Here is a 26,900-nt window from a genome sequence, read left to right on the forward strand (position 1 = left end):
CTGGTCGGAATGTTGGAATGAATCCTGACCAGCCAACCGTAGTGCACAACGTATTTTTCGGACAACACACATGCAACAATGGTGGCATGATGATCCTTAGTGGGAAATGCCTGTGCGTACAGAGTGAAGTGGTCGGTCACCATCAGGATATTCTGTACTCCTCGCCTGTCCACCTACAGCTTGAGGAAGTCAATGCAGACCAGGTCCATGGGCCCAGAACTCTGTAAATGATGAAGATAGGTTGCCGGACGAGCTGCTATCTTCCTGGTGACACACCTGGTGCAGTTCTTGCAATAATACTCAACATTTGCCACTAGTCTGAGTCAGGAAACCTTGAGCGGATCAACTTGCAGGTTCTGTTGCTGCCAAGAGGTCTGTGCTAGTTGTGGAGTGTATACAGTATAGCTTGGCAGAATCTCTGTTGCAAAACCAGGTGATGTAGTTGCCAATCTCAAACCTTGCTTTCCTTGTACATAATTCCACACTTCTGCACGTGTATCTTCCACTCCTTCAGCATCACAGCTTGGTTGGGGTCTTGAGGAACGTCTCTGGACACATTTGCCCCCGTGTTCTTGGCTTCCAGGAATGGAGCAATGCCAGGATCTTCTAGCTGTGACATACAGATCTCACCTCGGGTCAGACGTGGTAGCTCATATACCTCCAGACTGCTGATGTTGCAATGTACAGCGGGTACCGCGTCAGCTGAGAATCCCAAGCAAGCCATGCTCCTGGCTCTGTCTGGCTCCTGCTGACTTGCAGCCTGGCAGATAGCAATGACGTCTACTAAAGACGACTCCTTCCACGAGGTGGATCCAGCTGTATCATCCAGCTGTGCATGAGCCCTCTGAGAGAGGGCATCAGCACTGATGTTAGTGCACCCAGGTCTATATTGTGTACTGAAATTGTATGTGGACAGTGCAGTGAGCCATCAGTGTCTGGAGGCATCCAGCTTCGCTGACTTTAACACATATATAAGGAGGTTGTTGTCCATCCTCACCATGAAGAAGAGGACTGACATCTCTGGGTAGGAGGATATCCTTTCATGAGGTCCACAAGTTGGCTTATCCTGTGATGAACCTCCTATAGTAGTTACAGAATCCCAGGATACTCTGTAACTCCTTGAGGGTCTGAGGTCTTGGCAATGAGAGGAGGGCATTGCTGGATCCACAGCGATGCTGTCCATGGAGACGATGTGTCCAATGTACTTGATACTTGTCCGGCAAAACTAGCACTTGTCCACACTGACCTTTAGCCCTTGCTCCAGGAGGTGATCCAGCAACTTCAGGAGCCTCCTGTTATGTTCTTGTGAACACAATGATGTCATCCAGGAACACTAGTACCTCCAGGAGGTTCATGTCACCCACGGTCTTCTCCATGAGGCACTGGAAAGTCACTGGCACACCGGAGATCCCCTGAGGCATCCTGACAAACTCATAAAATCCCAACCCAGAGGAGCCAGTAGAATACCGCCAACTCTGCGGATCATCTATATCATCCATGGGAGCCCTTTGGTGATCAGTGAACTGAACGATGCCAGCAGGCCTACGAGGAGCTCAAGCAGACCCTTCCCACAGCACCAGTACTGGCCTATGCGGGTCTGTAGTTGCCTTGCATGTGGACATGAGTATGGAGTGATTGGGAGATGTTCTCTACCAGGAGGCCAATGGTGAGATGAAACTGGTCAGTTTCACCAGCCAAGGCCTGCATGTGGCGGAGAAGAACTATCCAGTCCAGAAGTTGTAGTTTTTGGCATTGAAGTGGGCTGTTACAGAGAAGTTCCAGGATTACCTCTGCATGCAGTACCAACTACAGCATCCTGACAAACTCGTAAAATCGCGACGGAGACATGAAAGCCACCTTCTCATGATCCGCCAGCTGCATCAGGATCTGATAGTAGCCACTCTGCAAGTCCAGGACCGAACACCACTTACTACCAGTCAGGAAGTCCCATGCCTCATCCACCCGGGGCATGGTGTACTGGTCCGGAATAGTGTGGATGTTAAGTTGACGGTAGTCGGTGCACATTTGGACATCCCAGTTTTTCTATCCGGACAATGACGATGTGAGAAGCGTATGCTGCTACGACGCCAAGGAGAAGACAGCAGAAGGACACCAATGCTGCTACGACGCCAAGGTCCAGTTTCATGCACTTAAACCTGGCGATCATGTGCTGATCCGCAGCTTGGAAAAGTAAGAATGCAACAAGCTAGGCAACAAGTGGAAGTCTTGGCCATTCATCATAGAGCACCAGCTAGGAGAGCTCTAAGTCTACCGACTCTTGCATCAGTACCACCTGCTCATAGTTGGACTGGAAACAAGATAGCAGTGACGCTGAGCTGAATGGCCTAGATAAGCTCCTTCGAAGGCTCAACAACTGGAAGCTTCTCCATCTACAGAGGCCGTGAGATCATCAGAAGGCCAGGCGGAAGCCAGTGGAGATGCCCACACCGAGGGCAATCAGTTTGGCTCCTACTCAAACCAAGGGTTATATCCAACACATGTTTGGGTCCTTACGCTCACAGAGCCAGATCCCACTCCTAGTGAACCTGAACCCCATCCTGAGCGTGTTCCTTCAGAGGTTGTTCCCGATCCTCCTCTATTCGCCCCTGCTATAGAGGACGGGACGGAGGAACACTTATCCGTTACTCCACTGGAAGATAGGGTCCACGACTTCTGGACTCCTGTATAATCCCTACCTGCAGAAGACCATCCAGATGGTGGCATACATCCTCCAAGTCTTCTGGGGCCAGGCGTTGCGACCGCTCCCTGAAGGGAGTGTCATCAGACACTTAGATCCAGTGTTCAACTCTGCGGGCCTTGCTGATGTCCCAGGGGCTTGTGGATAATGCCTCGGCACGCAGGGCAAGCTGCTCCCTTAAGTGGTCCATGTCCTTCTCTGAGATTGGGGAGTCTCCAAAGTCCAAGGTCTTCGCATCCAACGCCACCTCAGATGGACCGGTGGCAACACTCGCTGGGGCTACAGATGTGGTCAGGTGGAACTGTGCAATGATGGTGCATCCTGGTACGCAGATGGTCCTATTTGTACCATTAATGACTGGTACCTTGATGGACTTCAGGTACGTTCCATCCATTGTCACCAGGGTCTGCTATACCTGTAAACTCGCTGGGAGTTCTCCACGTTCTGGTACTTCCATCACCAGACGTCCTGGTCATTGTTCCCCGCTGAAACGCACTCTGCCAGGAACCATCACTGTGGCATGTGCCGGGATTGTGATCGGCCAGAACTGGGTGGTGCGAGCATCTTCAATGGGTCCATCACATACATCTGTGGACCGAATCGCTCTCTGCAAGTATGCCTGTTGATACATGGGGTGCATGGACAACGTGCTGGCATATCGTGGTCCAGCCATCTCCCGACATAATGCTGCCAGTGCATCAAACATTGAGGAATTAGTTTTAATCACCACCAGTGTTACAGGTTCTTCACTCCAAGTGCTGCGGACCAGAGCCAGGGTCTTGATGGGAGTGCTGACTCCAGCTACATCGTGTGGAAACTGCAGTAGGACCCGGATGTACCCAAGATATTTGCAAGGGTTGTCTCCCACACTGAGAAGGTTCAATCCAGCCAAGGGCTTAAATGGGATAAGCACCAGGTGTTTTCGGTAGAGTGGCTCATAGACGATGGTCATCTGTGAGCCGCTATCTAGAGGCGCTATCCAGAGGCGCTTGTGCCGGTCGTCCACCGATGGCAATTGTCACGGTGGCTGGAGCCTGTCAGGTATTGCCCATTATGTTCGGGTGCTGTGCTTGCTGGTAGTTTGACTACAGGTGGTCTTCCTAGCGGGTGGAGTAGCTGGTCGGGGGGATACTGGTTCCCAGATGACTTTACCACCAGTGGTATCACTGCAGCCTTGGGCCCGACTGGTGGTGCAAACTTGTTTTATGTCTCTACTTGGTCAGAGCATAGAAGTATTGAGGATTCAGGTGCTCTGCTTCCTGGTCCTCGCTGGTGTTTCCCACCATCGAGTTTGTTAGAGTGTTCAAGGGCTGGTACTTTGCAGTGACTTGGATATAATCCAGTGGGTTCATACCCATACAGAAGTTGTGGCCCTCCTGTCCACTCTGTGACAGAACTGCCAAGGTGGGAGCGATGGGGTACACTGTTGATTCACTTGGGGCTGCCATGGCTCTTGAGCATACTGGAAGAGCTGGTGTTCTCTCTCTCTGGATGGTGATGTAGAGCCTCTTCCTTGCTCTGGTGGCCTGGATGTCATTTTAGGTGGTGTCTTGGCCAGAACCCTCTGCAGCTACATCACCTGGATAGTTTGCCGGAACTCCTCCACTTGATGTCTCAGTTCATACTCCAGGGGAATGGATGGAGACAGCAGTTGACTTGGCAGATTGTACACTGCATCCTCCATCTCACCTTCCAGAAGACACACCTCTTGGTTCAGTTCATCAAATGGTGGTGGTTTCTGGTTCTGTTCGTGGAGTCCTAGCTGCAGAATTAACAACAGCAGAGATTTGGCCCCATGCATGACCTTTTGCAGCCTGACCACATTTAGGCTTTTCAGTGCAATCCCCTTCTGTTTCAATGCCAGCTGAAGAATCGGCTCAGTCCTAGCCAGATATTCAGAGATATGCTCACCCTGTTGGAGACGGGTGGCATAGTCCTTCACCATCAGCTCCACAGCAGACTCGGTGGCTCCAAACACTCCATCCAGTGTGTACATGATATCCTTCACTGTGGAGTCTGGATGCGTGGCATAGAACGCCTGGATGACTCTCAGCGCAGGACTGCCAAGTCTCTCAATGACGTGACATGACAACTCTTCTTCTGGTCTGTGACTCTCCAGTCGTGTATCATTTGGTAGGTCTAGTTCACCTAAAGTTGGTAATCTTCTTCACCCCTCTGGGTTGCTTTCTCCATGGAGAAGGCTCTCAGGTGGACATAGGGGCCATTGTCAGATGGTTTCGCAATGGACTTGTGTAACAGGTCCTTGAAGGCCATGGAGGAATCGATCAGTTTGGTGTCTCTATCTTCTGGTTTTAGCACTGGCCCGCGCTCTAGACCCTGGTAAAATAAGGTTTCTTACGGGCACAGCCAAGGTGGTACCTACACTGGGCGCTGAAGGCTGACTGGGCGCAGTGCTGGGCAAGGCAGGATTTGGGCTACGCATAGGTGGTGTGACTGGTGCACTAGCCTGCATCCCTGTCCAGGTGTTCAATGCCCAGAGAGGATATAACACTATCGGGTCTCCCCCATGGATAGTAAAGGGCAATGTCTCTGGGTTGACTTCCTTAGGCCCATAGCAGACCAGGATACTGGTACCTGCTTGGGCAGGGGCTTTAACTACGGATTTCTTCTGGCCGGTGAGGCACTCTAGGGAGAGGTGTGTAGAAGTGTGCTCCAAAAAAAATCACCTATATTAAAGCAATGACCAAGCTTAATGCCCTCACCCTCAGCACAGCCGGCTACTTGAGGCCGATCCATGTGGATGGTACCTGTGTATCAGATGGGGTGGCAAATCCGGCAACAATCAAACGCAATGATTATAACAATATATACAAATCCTTATCCAAAACTTGCACATAAAAACTGACTGGAAAGAAAATGGAAACTTGCACTGGCCAACTGTACACTACCCCAAGAAGAAAAAAGGATAGGTATGAGGTAAGTAGATACAATAGGGAGGGTATAGGCACACCAAAAGTGATCTCAGCAGCGCCTCCAAACAATGTGTTGGGAGATCGCATCACGCACCTTATTGGTAGATGGGTGTAGATGGGCACAAAATATACATCTTATCCCTTAACTTAAAACCTGACCTGCCTCTTACCTGTCTCCAAACCATGCTTCCCTGGGTTCAAGATCACTCCAATGAGCCACGTTGGAATGTGGTGAAGGTCGGAAATGCCAGAAGGTTAGGGCTGGGTCCCCAAGTAGCCCTAAGGAAAAAGATTCAAGATCAAAGTAACTGGCACACAAAAGAAAAGACGGACAAAGAAATGCTGGTGTATGGTTCTTTGTTATTCATTTATGTATTTATTTATTTACAGGAGGAACAATGCTCTTTTGATCACAAAAGAACGTACAGTAGATAAGAAATCAGATTTGATGCGAAGCAGAGAGCTTCTTACAATGGGGTGAATTTGAGGGACATTCTGACCAGGTTGTGGAGGGGAGCAAATGGAACAGTCACCGGGAACAATACATAAGTGGACATACATAGATTAAGGACAACCAACATTGGACATTTTTAAGTGCAGGTAGGCGGTATGGTCAGCTGTGCTTGGGACGTGACCATAATATGCTCACTTTCACTTACGGTACATGGGCATGATCTTCAGCTTCGTCTAAGGCACCTCCAAGACCTCCAAAGTGCACAATGGGCAGTTGCATTCATTTCATATTTGAGTTTATTGCATATTAGGGGTGTTACTTCTACACAAAACTATATACAAAAGAGTCGGCACAGATCAAAGATGCAGTCCCTGTGCAGGGTGCCTTTCCATCAAGGAGGTGGATGTATCCTGTAGGCAAGGAAGGGGTGGTGTAGAGAGACATAGATCATGGATGGAGAACTAGTTACAGACATACATAGGGTCATTATTTAGGGCCTAGGACCCAAGCAAGCAAGTAATCTGCCTTTCCTTCCTCATTTAAACATGCTTCTATTCTTCCCATTCTAAAGAAATCTTGTCTTGACCCCTCTCGTCCCGCTTATTTTTTACCCATTTCTCTTCTTCCCTATCTCTCTAAGCTTCGTGAGTGTCTTGTCTATTCCCAGGTTCCTACTTTTGTCCCTGAAAACTCTATTCTTCCTTGTTCCTAATCTGGTTTGCGTCCTCTCGACTCCACTGAAACTGCTCTCTTTTCTGTTTGTGATTCCCTGCTTTCTGCTCATTACTCTAAACACTCTTCTCTTTTGATTCTATTGAATTTATAGGCAGTTTTTGACACAGTGGATCATACTCCTCTCCTGTCTTCTCTTTCTTCTTTTGGGTTCTCTGGTTCTGTTTTATCTTGGTTTCATTCATATTTTTCTAACCAAACATATTCAGCATCTTGGGCCTGGGTCCTCTTCTGACACACTACCTTTTCTTCACGGCGTTCCTTAAGGTTTTGTTGTAGGACCTTTTTTTTCTCACTCTCTACACATCTTCTCTTGCTCCCATCATTTCTATGCAGATGATAGTCAGATTTTTCTGTCCTTTTCTTCCTTTTCATCTTCTATTCATAATAATCTTACCTCTTGTCGTCTAGCTATTAAATCATGATGTCAGATCATTTTCTCATCTTAAATGCTACTAACACTGAAGTTCTCTTTCTTTCTGCTAATACTATTCCTTCTCCTTCTCCTCCCTCTTTTGTCTCATTTCCTCCTTCACATCTGCCTATTTCATCTTCTGCTCATAATCTTGGTCTTTATCTTGATACCAATTTATCCTTTTCTCATCACATCTCTATACTTTACGCTGCTTGTCGCTATCATCTGTTTGACATCCGCAAATCTCGTCCTTTTCCTACGTTTGATGGCAGCAAGCTTTTGATTTCTTCACTTATTTTCCACGATTATTCTTTTGTTCTGCCACACTCTTTGGACTCCCTGTCTCTCACTTGGCCCCTTTAAAGTCTGTTATCAATGCTTCTATGTGTCTCCTATACCTTCTTTCCCCATATGACTCAATTTCTCTGCCATTGTCTTCTCTTGGCTGGCTTACGTTTCACTCTCATAGTTTAACTTTCTGTCTATTGTCTATAAATCTCTCTATGACCTTGTGCCCTCTTATCTTTCCTCTCTTGTCTTTTTATTCTCCATCACGTGTCCTTCTTTCTCAGTTTCAATTTCTATTATCAGTTCCTCGTCCCTCCTGTGCCCAATCACGATTTTGCTCTTATACTTTGCTAGCTCCTTCTCACTGGAATGCTCTTCCCCTATCTCTTTGTTCTATTACCTCTTATTCTTTATTTTCATACTACTCTTAAGACCTATATTTTTCACTTAGAACGACAACCATGAATGCCTTATTTGTAGTTTTTAACCCTGCATTTTATTTTACTGTTAAGTGTGTTCTCTGTTCAGTGCTTTGGCGTAAAACGCTATATAAGTCACAAATAAATACAAATATATACATTGTTATAGGGATGAGTGGCACGTTATCTGGGTGGGTGGTGGTTGGGGTGAGGGCGTTGTCAGTTCATTGGCTAGCATGTGAAGTTTAAGTGTGGTATGAAGTAGCTCCACTGATGGGATACCTTTATTGTCTTGGAAGTGCCTTCCAGTGTAGGGAGGCAAGTAGGAAGAAAGAGCAGACACAGAGGAGTTTAAATAAGTGGGGAATGGAAGGATTCTGGAGAGAGGAGGAATGCAGAGTTTGAGAGGGTGAGTAGAGAAAAATGCAATGTGCGAGGTAGAGGGGGGGGGGAGATCATGAATAGATCGATAAACAAGGAGTAGGTACTTGAAGAGTGGGTGATTTTGCATGGAGAGCGATCCAGCATGATTTTGGTGTGTATGAGTGAGCGAATATCTGGTAGGTTGTAGAGTGTTTGGGTAGCAATGCTGATAATTTCATTTTGAGGGGAAAAGAGTAGGGGGGAAGCCAAAGTGTAAGCTGAAACAGTAGTCTGATTTACTGAGCAAAGGTTTAGAGATCATGTCTTGGGCTGAATGTTGAGTGAGGTGCAAGCAGATTTTCCTTCTAATGAGTAGGTTAATCCTGGATGCTATGAATTGCAGAGTTTTAGGTCCCTGTAAAAGAGCAGTTCATGGTTTCAAGCCTTAAGCGGTCAAGCAAGGTGGTCAGGAGGGGAGAGGATGGAAGTTGTGAGTCTGAAGTTAGCATTGGAGGAGGAATTTGTCTTCAATGTTGGAGGAATTAAGCATTAGGCAGTTTATGGCCATCTAGAGATATATTGCTGCAAGGCAGTTGCTGATGTGATCAGAGATAGAAGGAATGATGGGGGAAAGGAGTGCAATATTTGGGTATCATCAGCAAAGGGGTGCTAGTGAAATCCAAAAGATCAGATGAATTTGCTTGTGGAGAGAATACTTAGAGTGAAGAGGGGTGGACCAAGGGCTGACGTTTGGGGCATTCCCACATGAGAAGGTGCAGGGGAAAAGGTGCTAGAGCTCCAGGTGATGGAGAAGGAACGGACATAGGGATAAGAAGCCCCCAGTTAAGCACAGTGCTCTTTGATATGTGGGTGGGAGTCATTTTGTTGGAGAGTTTGTTCCAGAACCCTGATTGAAGGGCAGAGTGAGTGAACCTCTACGTAGTCAATGATACAGCTAAATACTCCTCTCTTTCTTTCTCTCTGCTCTCACTCTCTTTGTCTCTCTCTCTTTCTGTTTCTCTCTTTCTCTCTCTCCCTCTGATCTCGTAGTAGGACAGGGAGACATGGCTGTAGAAGGAAGCGTTGTTCGAATGAGCCATAGGTTTCATCATGTTGGGGATGGCCAAGGCTTTTTTGCAGACTGAAAGATGTCCCTGGAGAAGAAGAGATTGGAGAGGAGTGAGAGCTAGGAGGAGGTATTAGGTGAAAGCTCTTTAATAGTGTGTTGCACAGAGGGGTCAAGGGAATGCAAGAACGGTTAGGAGAGTGGAGGATCGGTAAAGGCTATGTAGGGGAGGTGGGAGAGATGTGGGAAAGTGAGGGGACAGTGGAAGTGACAGGAGGTAGCCATAATGAAGTGGGTGGAAGTGACAAGAGTGTGGACAAGTTGTCTTGTAATTTTAGTGAGTTTGGCGGAGAGGTATGAGTCAAAGTCGTCAGAGAAGTTAGAGGAGGACAGAGAGTGGTTATTGGGGGACTTACATAGGGAGGAGCAATAGTTGTGAATTGTGGAGTTGAGAGGAAAAACAGGATAAAAGGTCAGTATAGTATGTGATTTTGGCCGATTGCAGAACATTAGAGACAGAAGAGACTTTACATTGGCAGTGAGAAGAATGGGGCTGCCTTCTTTCTGCCAGAGATGCAGGTGGATGTGCTTGGTTTTCTCCAGCTGTTGGATGGCAGCAGAGATGAAGGTTGAGTGTGAGGGCGTGTGATTGTGAAGAAGCGAGCAAGCTAGTTGCTGTTTAAATGGGTGGTATACAGTGGAGAGGAGCAGCCAGGGTGCTGTTTGTAAGGATAGCAATGGGAAGTGAGAGGAGGTACGGGAGGGGTGGTGGGACAAATCATGGGGGTGGGCCGGAGAGTTTGTTGGAGAGGGAGAGAGGACTGGTATGAGAAGGAAAAGGCTAGACAAGAGAATGGTGATGTGGGCTGGCGGAGTTTGCATGGGAAGTTGGAATGTGGAAAGGAGGCGAGAGGATTGAGCCAGGAGACAAGTGCGTAAGTAGTATGTAACTATGTGTTCCATCTCTTGGCTAGTATTTACCAAACAATTACAATGCAGGTACATTAGGTTGATATTCACAAATAAATGACAATTTAAGTACACTAGTGCGGTAGTGACCGAGCATGTACAATGTAAGCGCAGTAGGCCAACAAATGATTATGATTTAGGTACAGCAGGCTGGTAGTGATCAAATAATTACACTCTAGGTACAGTAAACCCACAGTGACCAAACGAAGAAGGATGTAGGTAAAATATGCTGGTGGTAAGCAATAATTAATTTTACAATGTAGGTGCAGTAGACTGGTATTGACAAATAAATCAGCATTTAAGTCCAATAGGCCAGTATTGATTAATACTATTCACGTTATGTCGGCAGAGAGAGTCCAGAGGAGGTTGGGTGAGATAGAGGTAGTTGGGGGATGTGGGCGACTTAAAACTATCCAGACCCAACATGAGCCAAACAGGACTTGCCCGTACCAATGCGGCTCTCTGCAGTGATGATAGGCAATCACAGTCCAGGGGCCTGGGGTTAGGGCCTATGAGCAGCCTGCCTGGCGGTGCAATGGCGGCGCTGCAGGGAAAAGGACAGGCATATTGGAAAGGAAGACGCAGCTGTGGGCCGCAGGGTCCATGGTATGTATCCTTGTCTGCATTGTTGTAGCCTGGCTCTGCGAGGCACCCATTGTGTCCTCTGCGTGTGGCTCTTGGACATGCGCAATGGACATTGTGGCAAGGAATTGCCTTTTGCTATGCCCAGGGTCCCCCAAGAGCCCCATCATGGTCACTGGGCGTTACTTGCAGACACCAATGTGCTATACGAAGTTTTCTGCAAAGGCCTTCATAACTGGCCCATATGTCTTTTTCTTAACTGCACGGTGGTAACAAGGAATGTTTGTCGTTCTCTTCTAGAAAAACTTTAATGTGCCATTGAAGGACCTGAAGCAGCAGCTTGACACACTGGAGCATGATAGCCTCAAATGGATTTCCCAGGCAGCCAAGTTTGAGGACGAGCTATCGAGCAACCTGCACTACTGTGCTCTGAAGGAGGAGATCAATGAGGTAAGGTAAAAAGAACATGAAAAAGAAATGCTGAACGTGGTCGAAAAAACATTGCATGTTTGCTCAACATTTGTGCTACATTCAAGGGACAGAGTTAAGCATCACAACATTCATCCATTACAAGCCAAACCCTCGGACTAAAACGTCGTCAGTGCTAGTGGTAGTTTTTCACCTGCAGTGTTAGGGGTAATTAACCCTAGGTAGCTTCCATACAGGCTTTCCAGATCCTCTCACTCACCCAGCACTACCTACACCTTTTTATATTGTATGACTCCAAAGCTGCACTGGAAGTACAACCCTTTGGTTATCGCGACACACACCTCCCCCTGTGGGCTCTCAATAGAATCAGGCCCATGTGTCCTGGTCCACACATGCGTGCATGCTTAAACACGCTCCCATCACACCCCCCTTCCTTTTGTTTACACCCTCGTCCCATCCTTTTCCCCAACCCTTACCTTTACCCTCATGCTTTCGCATCTGACAGACAAGAGCTAGATTATACGAGCATGGATAGCTACTTTGATATTACTACCGTAGCGATTTTGGGTTTTTTACTAAAAAGCATAACATTTGAATAACCAACGCTTGGAGTGAGTCATGTTACTGCGCGAGCTCTGAATTCAGTGGGCAAGATTTGAACGTGGTAGACATGCTGTGGTGGTATGCCCCTGCAGCCCGAGAAGCAACTAGATATGCCTGTCGTGTATGTTGTTGACATTGGTCTGGTTGGAAGCGGTTTGGAGTTTGGCAAAGGAACAGCTGCACTTTTTAAGGCTGCTGAACAGCTTAGGACGTAAGTTATGCAAACTACACCAAGAGTGACAGGCAGCCGTGTATTCCGTGGCATGCCCCACTCTGTAGCCTTTTTTTTTCCTTCTGTATTCACTTCGCCCCCTTTGGACCCAGGCAAGGTGCACACTGGTTCCTGCTCCTTTCCGCTCTGTATCTCATGGACTGCTCCATGAAGAAACTCCAGCATGGATTCAGCAATGTGCTGGGACCCAGAGCAGAGAACACAGTGCATGTGCCGATGACGGACTGTGCTCTTGAGTGAAGTCATAGGCAGCCTTTGCATTTTTTGATATTTCGCCTCCAGTGCTGTAAACCCATTTTTGGTTTTGCCGTATTTTTGAGACACTTGAGCCACACAATTACCAAAACCATTGTTACAGAGAAGAGAGAGAGAAGGGGGACTCGGGTTTCTGAACTGAGAATATCTGCTTGGCATAGCAATGGGCAGTGACATATCATATCATGGCATGAAACTGCAAAAAACACTTAAGTCTCCTTTTCCAAACTCCTCTGCTGTACTACCCAATGAAAAATTCCCTAACAATAGTTGCTCCAATCAGCAGCTTTGTAAGAAGCAAGTCTGGTGTCAGGCTCTCTATTTCCCAGCTTTGCAGTTATTGCATATTGGGCTGTTTTCCCCACTGACAAGCAGCTATTATTGGGCTACTTTTGGCGGCAGCTCTGTTTTTTTGTCCTCCTGAGGCTGCCTTGCTACATAAACACCACTCTCTCTACTGTACACCCACCCCACCCTCATTAAGTGTGCTGGCTGGCTTTTATTTGGGGTATTTTGGGCTAATTTTAACAGGTCCTCATAAGGCTATTTTGTTCTTCATGTTTTGTCCCCAACCAAGTATCATTGCCTACGCCACCCAGTGGTCGAAGGGAGAGGGGGCGGTTGGGAGCGTACCTCCTCTGCGGTTTAAAATTAAGTTTTACTGTTCCTATACTTTTATTTTAGAAAGAAACTGTTCCGGAATGGTTTCGGTTTAAAATAAAAGTGTAGGAAGAAGTTGAAACTTGCAATTTCAGTGCACTGCACTGAACGTTCCTTTTAACAGCAGGTACATGTGTTTAGGGGTTTGTATTGTGTGTGGACGGGGGCGTGGTGATGGGGTTTGTGGGGAGTGGGTGCTAGCCAGCAGGGAGCATAGTCCCACTACTCCTTTTCGTGCACTTCGACTACTGATCCCACCCCCTTTCTCTAATGCCACTCACTCACCCACCCCTATCCACCTTACCCCCACCCTCTCACCCTAACCCCTCCTCTGTACCCCAACCCTCTCTACCCTAATACCCCCAATCCCCACTCTCTCTACTCCCACCCACCCTAACCCCACCCTAATGACCCACACCCTCTCTACCCCAAACCCCTCTATCCAACCCCCTCGCCTCCACCCACCCACCCTACCCCCACTCTCTACCCCACCCACCCTGCCCACACTCTCTACCCTCACCCACCCAATCCCTGCCCTCTCTACCCCCACCCACCCTGCTCCCACAATGTCTACCACCACCGACCCTACTGCCACATTCACTACCCCACCTAACTTACCCCTACTCTCTACCACCACCCACCATACCCCTGCTATCTGTACCACAACAACCCACCCTACCCTCGCTCTCTCTACCCCTGACCCAGCCACCCTACCCAGCTCTATCTACCCCTGACCCAGCCACCCTACCCCGCTCTCTCTACCCCCGACCCACCCAACCCCGCTCTTTCTACCACTGACCCACCAACCCTACCCCGCTCTCACTACCCCCGACCCACCCACCCTACCCCGATCTCTCACCCCCAACTCACCCACCCTATCCCGCTCTCTGCCCCCAGCCCATCCACCCTATCGCTTCTCTCTCTACCCCAACCCACCCACCCTATCCCTGCTCTCTCTACCCTAACCCACCCTACACCTGTTCGCTCTACCTCCAACCCACCCACCCTACCCCTGCTCTCTCTACCCTAACCCACCCACCCTACCCCTGCTCTCTACCCTAACCCACCCACCCTACCCCTGCTCCCTCTACTCTAACCCACCCTATCCCTGTTCTTCTTATCACCAGCCCACCCAACCCTACCCCCTCTCTTTCTACCCCCAACCACCACTTCCTACACCCCACCCACCCTACCCCGATGCTCTCTACCCCACGCACCCTACGGTACGATCTACACCCACCCACCCTACCCCAACTCTCTCTACCCCCACCCACCAACCCTACCCCTACTCTCTGTACCCCAACCACCATACAAAACTCCCACTCTCTCTACACCCCCCGCCCTACCCCCACTATCACTACCTGCATCAATCTCTGTACCCCCACCTACCCCCACTCACTCTACCCCTGCGGTCTCTTCCAAAACCCGCCCACCCACCGTACCCCCACTCTCTCTACACCCAAACACCCACCTTACCTTACTACCAAAAGACTGCTGTTGCCAACGGTTAATCTCAGTGCACTCTAACCTGGAGTAACTCCAATAAACACCCTTCGATTGCATTTCATGAAATCAGATATCCTCATTCGAATGTATTTCAAAACGTAAAATTCAAACACATATTTATTTTCTTTTGCCTTTTGTTTAAAAGTCTCCTTGCATCATGAATCAAATTCATGCATATATATCAATACAGTCTAACACCATATTAGCGTCCCTCGTGTGACTTACATAACAAACACCACTTTTTTTTTATAGGTTTATCATATCTAGACAATAATACAGTTGCCCATTCTCTTTACTGCATCCACGTCATGTGATTTTGTACCTCAAAAATGCTTGGAGCGCAAATGAATATCAACTCGTTCAGCATATTTCATTTTGGATTATTTTGATGTTGCTGCCGACGCGTTTCGGGTATCACTCTCTAACCCTTCTTCTTGGGCTACACTCATGTATTTTCTGAATTCCCTTGGTTTCATGTATTCTCAAACAGGGGTCAAGTCCTAAAAATTAAAGTGGGGGGACTCATCAACAAACGCAATGGGATGTGACATTGCCAAAAATTAGTATATCAAGGTGAAATATGCACATTTCATTAAAGTGGCTTTGCATAACCAAACTAATTTAACAGGACGAATGGCATTTGCCATTCATAAAATCAACACACACACAAAACCAAGAGAGGATATTTTCTTCTAATAGTGTTTTTTGAAAACGTTAAAAGGTGTGCATGTTTTAAACTCCAAGAACCAATACAAATGTTTCCCATGGGACTTGCAGTACCAAAATGGGACATTTCACCTTTAGTAGTTTGGTATTTTTCCTCAGGTTATAAGTGCCTGGCCTACAAACCTAACGACTGCGGTTTGATCCGGAGACCGGCTTTAATTCATACATTTGAAGAGGATATTCAATGTTTCTCTTTTTAGCTGGGGGACTGAGTCCACCCTCTAAATTAAGTGGGTGGACTCCGTCCCCCCCGTGTGTACCCTCGACTTGAGCCCTGTTCTCAAACCTTCCTTGGTGTAAGCTCTCCAGTTACCCGACTTTAAGTCGGCTACTCCACTACGTGGGTTTCAGCACGTACGATCTCCCTTCTTCAGGCTTCTAGTGCATATTTTTCTTTGGCGTGCAGAACGCAAGCCATCCACCCGGGAAGTCCTTCTCTATCTACCCCCACCCACCCTACCCCCACTCTCTCTAAATACCACCCACCCCAACTACCCCTACTCTCTCTACCCCACCGCCGTACCGCCACTCTCTTTACCACCCACCCTATCCCCACTTTCTCTACACCCAACCACCCACCTCATGCCTTCTCTCCCTACCCCCACCCACCCTATCCCCACTCACTCTACAAAACCCCCACTCTCTCTACACACCCTACCCCCACCATCTCTACCCGCATTAATCTCTCTACTGCCACACACCCACCCAACCCCCACTCACTCAAACCCCACCCTACTAGCCTACCCCTTTCTTGCTACCCCCACACACACACCCTACCCACACCCTCTCTAAACCCACCCTACCCTCACTCTCTCATTATCACCCACCCTGCCCCTACTCTCTCTACCTACACCCACTCTATCCCCACTCACTCTACCCCCAAACACTCAACCTACCTCCACCTCTCTACGCTGCCCACCCCCCTTGTCTCAACTCTCTCTACCCCCACCCACCCTACCTCCACTCTCTCTACCGCCACTATACATCCATTCACTCCAACCCCACCCACCATACCCCCACTCTCTCTAAAACTCCACCCACCCACTTTCTCTCTAGCCCTGCACACCCTACCCCACTCTGCATACCCCCACACTCCCACCATCTCAACCCCCAGCCACCCACCCTACCTCCACACTTTCTACCCCCACCCACTTTACTGCCACTCTCTCTACCCTCACCACTATCCATTCACCCTACTCCCACTCTTTCTCTCAACCCTCACCCACCCTATCCCCACTATCTCTACCCCCACACACCCACATCTCTCTACTCCCACCCCACCACCCTACCCCTAATCTCTCTACCTAAAACCCCCACCCTGGCCTTACACTCTCTACCTACCCCCACCCACCATACCACCACTCTTTCTACCCCATCCTCTCTACCCCCACTCTCTCTACGCCCACACATCCACCCTACCCCCACTCTTTCTACCTCCACCCACCCTACCACCACTCTCTCTACCCCCACCCACCCCACTCCCACTCTCTCTATCTATATCCACTCACCCTACTCTCACTCTCTGTACCCCCACCCAACCCCACTCTCTCCACCCCACCTACCCTACCTCCACTCTTTCTACCCCCACCCACCATACCACCACTCTTTCTACCCCATCCTCTCTACCCCCACTCTCTCTACCCCCACCCACCCCACTCCCACTCTCTCTATCTATATCCACTCACCCTACTCTCACTCCCTCTACCACAACCCAGCATCCCCACTCTCTCCACCCCCACCTACCATACCCCCACTATCTCAAACCCCACAAACCCACCTCTCTCTTCTCCCACCCTACCCCTAATCTCTCCACCTACAACCCTGAATCTATCCCTACTCTCTCTACCTACACCTACCCACCCCATCCCCACTTTACCACTACCCACCATATACCCATTCTTTCCACCCTCATCCACCCTACCCCCACTCTCTCTACCCCACACACCCAACCTACCCCACTCTCTCTACCCCCCTCTACCTCAACTCTCTACTCCCACCCACTGACCCAACCCACCTCCACTCTCTCCAATCCCACCCATCCACCCTACATACACTCACTGAAACTCCACCCACCCTACCCCCACTCTCCATACCCACACGCTGCCACCATACTCCCGCTTGCTCAAACCTGTCCACCCACCATACCAGCTCTCTCTCTACCCATCCACCCACCCTACTGCCACTCACCCTACCCCCACACTTGCTACCCCACCCCCACTATCCCCACTGTATCTACATATATCCATCCCACCCCACTCTCTCTACCCCCACCGAACCTCTCCCTACTCCCTCAACCGACACCCACCCTACCCCCACTATCTCTACCCCCACCCACCCACCTCTCTCTACCTACACCCACCCAATCCCCACTCTCTCTACCCCCACCCACCCACCTCTCTCTACCTACACCCACCCAATCCCCACCCTCTTTACCCCCACCCACCTCTCTCTACCTACACCCACCCAATCCCCACTCTCTCTACCTCCACCTACCCTACCCCCACTATTTTTATCCCCACCCTACCACCTATCTCTCTAACCCCCACACCCACCCTAGCCCCACACTCTCTGCCCCATCCACACTACCCCCACTGTATTTACCTATATGCACCCCCAATCTCTCTACCCCACCTCCCCTACACCCTCAACCCCCCACCCTACCCCCACTATCTCTACCCCCACCCACCTCTCTCTACCCCCCACACCCACCCTACTCCCCCACTCTCTACCTCACCCACACTACCCCCACTGTATCTACCTATATCCACCAAACCCCCACTCTCTCTGCCCCCACCCTACCTCCCCTACTCCCTCAACCGCCATCCACCCTACCCCACTATCTCTGCCCCACACACCCACCTCTCTCTACCTACAACCACCCAATCCCCACTCTCTCTACCCCCACTCACCCTACCCCCGCTATTTCTATCCCCACCCACCCTACCCCCACTCTCTCTAACCCCCACCCCACCCTCACTCTCTCTACCCCACCCACCCACTCACTCTACCTCGAATATCTATAACCCACCCATCCACCCTACCTTCACCCCATCCATTCTACATCCACTCACTCTTCCCTCACCCACCCTATACCCACTTTCTCTTCCCCCCACACTGACCCCACTCTCCCTACCTCCAAAGAACCCACCCTACCCCCACTATCCCTAATTATCACCCACCCACCCTGCGCCTACTCTCTCTACCCCACCCACCCTACCTCCACTCTCTGTACCTCCACGCACCCTACCCCCACTCTCCCACCCGCCCACCTTAGCTCTACTCTCTATGCCTCCACCCACCCTTCCCCTACTCATACACACCCTACCCCCATTACCACCCACCCTACCCCTATTCTCTCTACCTACACCCAACCTATTCCCAATCTTTCTACCCCCACCCACCCTACCCCCACTCACTATATCCCCACACACCTACCCTACCACCCACTCTCTCTATCCCTGCCCAGCCACTCTACCTCAACTCTCTGTAATACTGATCCACCCAACCTCCACTCGCTCCAATCACCCACCCACTCACCCTACTTCCACTTGCTCCCTATCCCCACTCTCTCTACAACACCCACCCACCCTATACCCCACCCACCCTACCTCCACTCTGCATACCTACACACTCCCACCAAACCCCCACTCTCTCAACCCCCAACCACCCCACTCTCTCTACTCCCACCCCACCCCTAGTCTCTCTACCTACAAAACCCACCCTGCCCCTATCTACCCACCCTATTGCTGATCTCTCTACCCCCACCCACCCCACCCCCACTCTCTCTTCTCCACCCATCCTTCCCCCACAGTATCTACCTATATCCACCCCATCCCCACTCTCTCTACACCACCCACCCGCCCACACTATCTCTACCCCTCCCACCCTACCCCCACTCTCTCTACTGCCACTCACCCCACTTCCACTGTCTCTACCTATATCCATTCACGCTACCCTCATTCTCTCTACCCCCACACAACCCCCATTCTCTCAACCCCCACCCAGCCTACCTCCACTATCTCTATCACACACCCACCTCTCTACTCCCACCCCACACTACCCCAATATTTCTACCTACAAACCCCACCCTACCCTTGCTCTCTACCTACACCCACCCACCCAATCCCCACTCTACCCCATCCACCATACCCCACTCTCTCTACCCCATCCTCTCTACCCCACTCTCTCTACCCCCACACATCCACCCTACCCCCACTCTCTCTAACTCCACCCACCCAACCTCAACTACCTGCATGGTGTCTGCATTACTCAGCGCCAGCTTATTTTAAGCAAAGGATTGTAAGATACACTCCAAATCGGTCACTGAGGTCAGGAGCTCATGGTAGGATTCAGGTGCCATCATTCAGCCGAGCAATGGGCGCTGGAGTGCGGGCAGCCAAACATTGGAATAAGCTGCCTCCCTCCCTCCGCCTTGAATCGAATTACAGAACCTTCAGGACGCTCCTCAAAACCCATCTGTTCAAATACACATTTCACTGAACATTGGAGAGCCTGAAAACTCACTTGTCTTAGTCTTGTCCTAGTTGCATGTTTTATGTTTACGCGCCATGATGGCTGTGGGCTGTCGGTGCTCTATAAGCATATCAAAAAAGAAAAAAAAAACTATCTCTACTCCCACCCACTGAGCCACCCTACCTGCACTCTCTTTTCCCCCACACACCCTACCCCCACTCACACTCTATCTATATCCACTCACCCTACTCTCACTCTCTCTACCACCACCCAGCCTCCCCACTCTGTCAACCCCCACCCACCCCCACTATCTCTAACGCCACACACCCATCTCTCTCTACTCCCACCCTACCCCTAACCTCACACCTACAACCCCAAATCTACCCCATCTCTCTCTACCTACACCCACCCACCCATTCCCCACTCTACCCCCACCCACCGCATCCCCACTCTCTCCACCATACCCCACTCTCTACCCCACACACCCACCCTAACCCCACTCTCTCTACCCCCACCCACTCTACCTCAATTCTCTCTCTAATCCCAACCATCCACCCTACATACAGTCAATCAAACTCCACCCACCCTACCCTCACTCTCCAGACGCACACACTCACACCATGCCCCCACTTGCTCAACCCCTATCCACCCACCATACTGCCTCTCTCTACCCCTACCCAACCTACCCCCGCACTCTCTACCCCACCCACACTACGCCCACTGTATCTACCTAAATGCACCCCCACTCTCTCTACCCCCACCCAACCTCCCCTAATCCCTCAACCGACACCCACCCTACCCCCACTAGCTCTACATCTATCTCTACCACGGGCCGGCCCACCCAACCCCTACTCTTTCTGCCTACACCCACCCACCCAATCCCCACTTTCTCTACTCCCACTATTTGTATCCCCACCCACCCTACCCCCACTCTCTCTACCCCACACACCCTATCCCCACTCTCTCTACCCCACACACCCACTCTTCCTCAAATCTCTACAACCCACCCATCCACTCCATCTCCACTCCCTCCAACCCACCCACCCACCCTACATCCACTCACTCCAACCCACCCACCCACCCTACATCCACTCACTCCAACCCACCCACCCATCCTACATCCACTCACTCCAACCCCACCCACCCTATACCCACGCTCTCTATCCCGACACACCCATCCTATACCCATTCTCTCTACCCTCACCCACCCTATACCCATTTTCTCTAATCCCCACCCACCCTGCCCCCACTCTCTCTACCTCTAAAGAACCCACCCTACCACCACTATACCTAATTACCACCCGCCCTGCCCCTACTCTCCCTACCCCACCCACCCTACCTCCATTCTATGTAAATCCACTCATTCTACCCCCACTCTCTCAACACCCAACCACCCACCTTATACCTACTCACGTCACCCACACACCCTACAACCACTCTCTCTCATTACCACCCACTCTACCCCTATTCCCTCTACCCCCACCCACCCTACCCCCACTCTCTCTACCCCACACACCCACTCTTCCTCAAATCTCTACAACCCATCCATCCACTCCATCTCCACTCCCTCTAACCCCACCCACCCATCCTACATCCATTCACTCCAACGCCACCCACCCTATACCCACTCTCTCTATCCCGACACACCCATTCTACATCCACTCACTCTACCCCACCCACCCTATAACCACCTTCTCTTCCCCCCCACACTGACCCCACTCCCCCTACCTCCAATGACCCCACCCTACCACCACTATACCTAATTACCACCCGCCCTGCCCCTACTCTCTCTACTGTTAGGGAGAATTCTCTGTTTAAGCTGAATTTTCTAACCTAGTGAGTCCCCAGGCAGCTTTGCTGGATTTCTGGGGTTTATTTTTTCTCCTGCCAAGAGTGAGACTCTTTTACCCTCACTCTTGGACATGATTTTAGTGTGTTTCTTTGAATCGAGATGTGTTTAATGGGCTATGGAGTCTTTTACTCCATAGGGCTTCATGTGTTTTTGTGATGTGTGTTACACAGCACCCTCAGTGCAGTGACACAGGGGTGTCATAGTGACCACCCAGTATAGACTCCATACCCTGGGACTGACTACTGTCTCCCAGGGCATGTAAAGTCACCATTGACTTTACTAGTCTTAAATTCTGAACAGAACCAGTACGAACCATCACATTGTGGACGTACTGGCTGGGGCAATTCAATTGCCCCAGGGTCTGTTAGTCGAGGGGGCACGTCTCCGTCCCCCCTGATCGAGTTTTGGCTGATGGCAGTGGATACTACTTTTTATATTCAACCGCAAATATTTTCCTATGGGATTTCCCATTGTTTTAGGCTACTATCTTTATTTAATTATTTACGGTAGCCTCGAACATACCACCTTTTTATTTAATTAATATTAATTCTCCGGTTGGTATGTTTTGCCAAAACTTGATTCTAAAATGGCGTTTGTGTTCTCTTCTGTGACTCCAACCCAAGTTGAGCCCTTTGTTCCACTTTTTGGCGGGCTTCTCCACAGAAGCCCTCCAAAGTGGTGCCACTCTGTCTGGGGTACTTAGGAGGGGTGGGGGGGATTTAGGCACCCTGGACTGAGTTGCCTAGGCAACTCAAGTCGCACTCCATCCTGATTGGCCCAAGTGGTGAGCCGGCCGGCTCACCAATTAGCATGTTTGAGTGACAGCTAGGCTGAGTGAATGGGGGTTTTCTGCATAAAAGCAGGGCTTTGGGGACTGGAACTTGAGAAGTCGCCACAGGACCTAAGAATCCGACGAGGGAGAAGCTGAGCCGACCTGCCACTACACCACCACCGGTGGAGCCCTGCTGGACCGCCTCACCACTTTTCCCAACGACAGAGGAGATCTCCTGCCGGAGAGTCTTCTTCCTTTGACTGGTGGGGATAACCAGTTTCACTGTCTTTTCGCCTTCCCGACATACCTCGTGGCCACCTTGCCTGTGCCAAGCACCCCGGCAACCGGGATACCACGTTTTACCACGACCGCAAAACAAAGGTACCACCTTTAACCGGAAAACTCTGCGGCTGGTTTCTTCCCTGGTAGTGCAACGACCTTCATCTTTCCTCCAAGTCGAGATCTTCTCTTCCCCTGGACGTCGACGCAACTTGCACCCACTGCCAGGAACAACTTCCACCGCTGGAGGATCCTTCCCACTTAAGGTATCGTGTCCCGCCTGGCTTCCCTTGCTACCGACTGTACGGGGTAGATTTAGCCCCCGGCTTTCGAACCTGGGTTAGCCTGGGACACCCTGCCTAAACTTTCCAAAGCCTCTCTAAACTCTTTTGAACCCTCTGCAAGACTTTCTAAGCCTAGTGTAACTGTGTGATCTTGGGCGCATTTGTGCTCTGCTCTCTCTAAGAGTGGGCCCAGCCTTTGGACTTTGGCTCACCAGTGACTTTTGCTCTTCTGCCTTGCTAACAGTGTTCCTGAACCTTAGAGTGGTGTACCTTTCCATATTTTTCCCTCCCTTTCTCACAAACTTATTGGAGTGCCATCTAGTTAAGCGCTCACCTCTGTATGAAAATAAGTGGTGTTTTACTGTGACTTATCTGATAAGGAAAAAGGGGTGTATATATTACAATAGTAACTGTGTTTAGACTATTTTACAATAAGAGTGCTGGAGTGTTTCAAACCGTGTGTTTTTAAATAAATAATTATATACTTTGATCCCAAAGCTCTGGTCAGTGTTTGCTTGTATTATTGTATCTGAGTGCCTATTGTGTATACTTTGCATACTGCCTAACTCTCTTGAGGGAAGTCTGACTGCTCAGCCACAGCTACCAGGTAAACCAACACCTGTAGTCTTAAATCTTTTGCAGTGTTCCCTAAGGGAACTGCACAGGTTCCTGCCTAACATCGACCCCGCCCACCCTACCTCCACTCTATGTACCTCCACTCACTCTACCCCCACTCTCTCAACACCCAACCACCCACCTTACCCCTACTTAAGTTACCCACCCACCCTACACCCACTCTCTCTTATTACCACCCACCCTACCCCTATTCCCTCTACTTACATCCATCCAGTCCCCAATCTTTCTACCCCCACTCACACTACCTCCACACACCCACCCTACCACCCATTCGCTCTACTCCCACCCACTCTACCTCATTCTCTCTAATACCCACCCACTCACCCTCCACTCACCCTACAGTCACCCATCCACCCACCCTACTTCCACTCACTCCAACCCACCCACCCTAAACCCACTATTTCTACCCCACCCACCCAATACCCACTATCTCTACCCACGCCCACCCACCCTATACTCACTCTCTCTACCCCTGCCCACCCACCCTATACCCACTCTCTCTACCCCTGCCCACCCACCCTATACCCACTCTCTCTACCCCCACCCACCCTATACCCACTCTCTCTACCCAACCCACCCACCCTATACCCACTCTCTCTACCCCTTCCCACCCACCCTATACCCACTCTCTCTCTACCCCACCCACCCAATACCCACTATCTCTACCCACGCCCACCCACCCTATACTCTCTCTCTACCCCTGCCCACCCACCCTACACCCTCTCTCTCTACCCCCACCCACCCTATACCCACTCTCTCTCTACGCAACCCACCCACCCTATACCCACTCTCTCTACCCCTGCCCACCCACCCAATACCCGCTCTCTCTACCCCTGCCCACCCACCCAATACCCACTATCTCTACCCACGCCCACCCACCCTATACTCACTCTCTCTACCCCTGCCCACCCACCCTATACCCACTCTCTCTCTACCCCCACCCACCCTATACCCACTCTCTCTCTACCCCCACCCACCCTATACCCACTCTCTCTCTACCCCCACCCACCCACTCTACACCCACTCTCTCTACCCCTGCCCACCCACCCTATACCCACTCTCTCTACCCCTGCCCACCCACCCTATACCCACTCTCTCTACCCCTGCCCACCCACCCTATACCGACTCTCTCTACCCCACCCAATACCCACTATCTCTACCCACGCCCACCCAACCTATACTCACTCTCTCTACCCCTGCCCACCCACCCTATACCCACTCTCTCTACCCCTGCCCACCCACCCTATACCCACTCTCTCTCTACCCAACCCACCCTACTTCCACGTTCACTACCACCACCCACCCACCCTACATCCACTTGCTCCAACCCCACCCTACCTTGACTCTCTCTATGCCCACCCACCCTACTCCCACTCTCCATACCCACATAATCCCACCATACCCTCACTCTCTCTACTACCCACCCACCACTCTCGACCCACTCTCATCCTTCCTCTCACACTTGCTTTATTTCTTACCCTTTCACTCTCAACCTTTCTCTCTCATATTTCCTCTTGTTCATCATCGATTGTACCCTCTCAATCGTTTCCTCCCTTGCTCTATTCTCATTCCTTCTCATACTCTTCACCCCTAATTGCATCCTCCTTTGAAACTTTGTACTCTCCGCTTTGCACCATGGTGCCTATAAATTCAAAATGCAAAGAACAGCAGTAACTGCCAACACTACTGGCTTTGCCAATGCTTGTCTGGTTTGCAAGTGACCTTCTCATCCAAGAGCTTTGGGTTCATTGTCTTTCTCGTGAGTTCAGCTTTACCATATTTCTCTCTTCTGCACTTGATAGCGACATGCTTACACATTACTCTTCATTCGTGTCTGATACATTCGTTTAATCAACACATGTAAATGCTATGTTGGTGCAACAATCTCCCAGAAATGAAACTGATACAGCCTCACAAGGTGCGAAGAACAGTTTCACCAATAGGTGTCTCATTGTCAAGTGCTGTTATAATTTATTTTATTTATTTAAATTGTTATAATGCGCAGCTCACCCTTAGGTCTCAGGGTGCATGCCTTATCTTATCCGAAGCGTGCACGGGTGCTACATTTTCAAGCATGTAACTATTCAGATGCAGGTTATAAAAAGACCAGTTGCTAGCTAACGGTTTGAACACTTGTCCAGGGAAGTGAGCAACCAGAATTGCTGGGTTTGAGCCTACTCACCAGTGCTGACTTCAACATTTTTACATTACATTTTCTAGTTCAGCCATTTAATGAGAAATTAAATAAAAACTCCATTACAACAAAGCACAACACATTCAATCCAATTTTTCTGTGTATAGGCCCTACAAAATGCTGGATACTATTACTGCGTGGTAGAACAGCTTGCATATAAAATAACGTTTTTAACTGAATAGATGGAGTTTGGGTTGGGGTATCTATTAACATGGAGGGATGTAGGGGGTGGGCTGTGGGGGGTCCTCCCCTGCATGTTAAAAGGAAGAACAAAAACATTGTTTTACATGGAAGGTTTTCGACCTTGCGGTAAAAAATGCATTGTTTTAACATAGATCCTTGGGCCTTACCTTACACTAGATACTTAAAGCCTGACTCTCCGATTCGGACCTTAGTACTAGTGGTCTAGTGCAATTGGTTGATGCTGTAGAATCTCCTGATTAGCCTAAACATGTACATTGCCTTTACTCAGTAAGCTGAAGTGTGTAAAAGCTTCGATGGTGGGTCAGGCATGGATTTGGGGATTTTGTGGACTACTGGAACAGCCACGAGACGTCCAAGATATCCACGTGTCCAAGGCATCCAATCCTCTTTCACATGTGTACCAGCAAGCAATGGGGTTGGGGGCCATGTAGTAAGCATTGTATTTACCTATGTGCTGGAGCACATATTGCCTCTGCAAGCACCCGAAGCAAAGAGCACCTTGGATGATCACTGCCTCGGGGAGCTGCTTATTGCCGCCACACATAACCTCATATTTCTCTTTTCTGTTTCCCTAAAAGCACCATCCATAAAAGTCACCTTCAACTCTTCCCCCACTCACATCTGAGGCACTTCCCAGCTTTATGCACAGCTGTAGAATGGCATGTAGTGTTGGATTCCACCAGGAAGGTGTGCTATTGTACTGTGCACTCTGCAGGAGGGTATCGCATTATTCCATATCCATGTTGGTGGGTGGCAGTCTGCGAAACAAGAAGAATTACAATAGCAGGCAAGAAAGGCATTACTGCAGGGCCAACTACGCCTGAGACAACATATCACACTGACCAATCGCTCTTTGGCGAGAGGAGCTAGGCCTCT

The 26,900-nt window shown here is 49.9% G+C and overlaps 1 protein-coding gene across 1 annotated transcript in view; it reads left to right on the forward strand.

Moving 5' to 3' along the window:
* Positions 1–26,900, forward strand: part of CCDC141 (coiled-coil domain containing 141) — a 676,030-nt gene that overhangs the window by 472,915 nt on the left and 176,215 nt on the right. Inside the window, exon 17 of the mRNA XM_069616100.1 lies at positions 11,220–11,369. Within this exon, the coding sequence (XP_069472201.1) occupies positions 11,220–11,369 (150 nt within the window). The remainder of the gene's footprint in view (positions 1–11,219; positions 11,370–26,900) is intronic.

This window comes from Ambystoma mexicanum, chromosome 9, assembly GCF_040938575.1.
Source record: "Ambystoma mexicanum isolate Mex_15411 chromosome 9, UKY_AmexF1_1, whole genome shotgun sequence".
NCBI classification, from domain to species: domain Eukaryota; kingdom Metazoa; phylum Chordata; class Amphibia; order Caudata; family Ambystomatidae; genus Ambystoma; species Ambystoma mexicanum.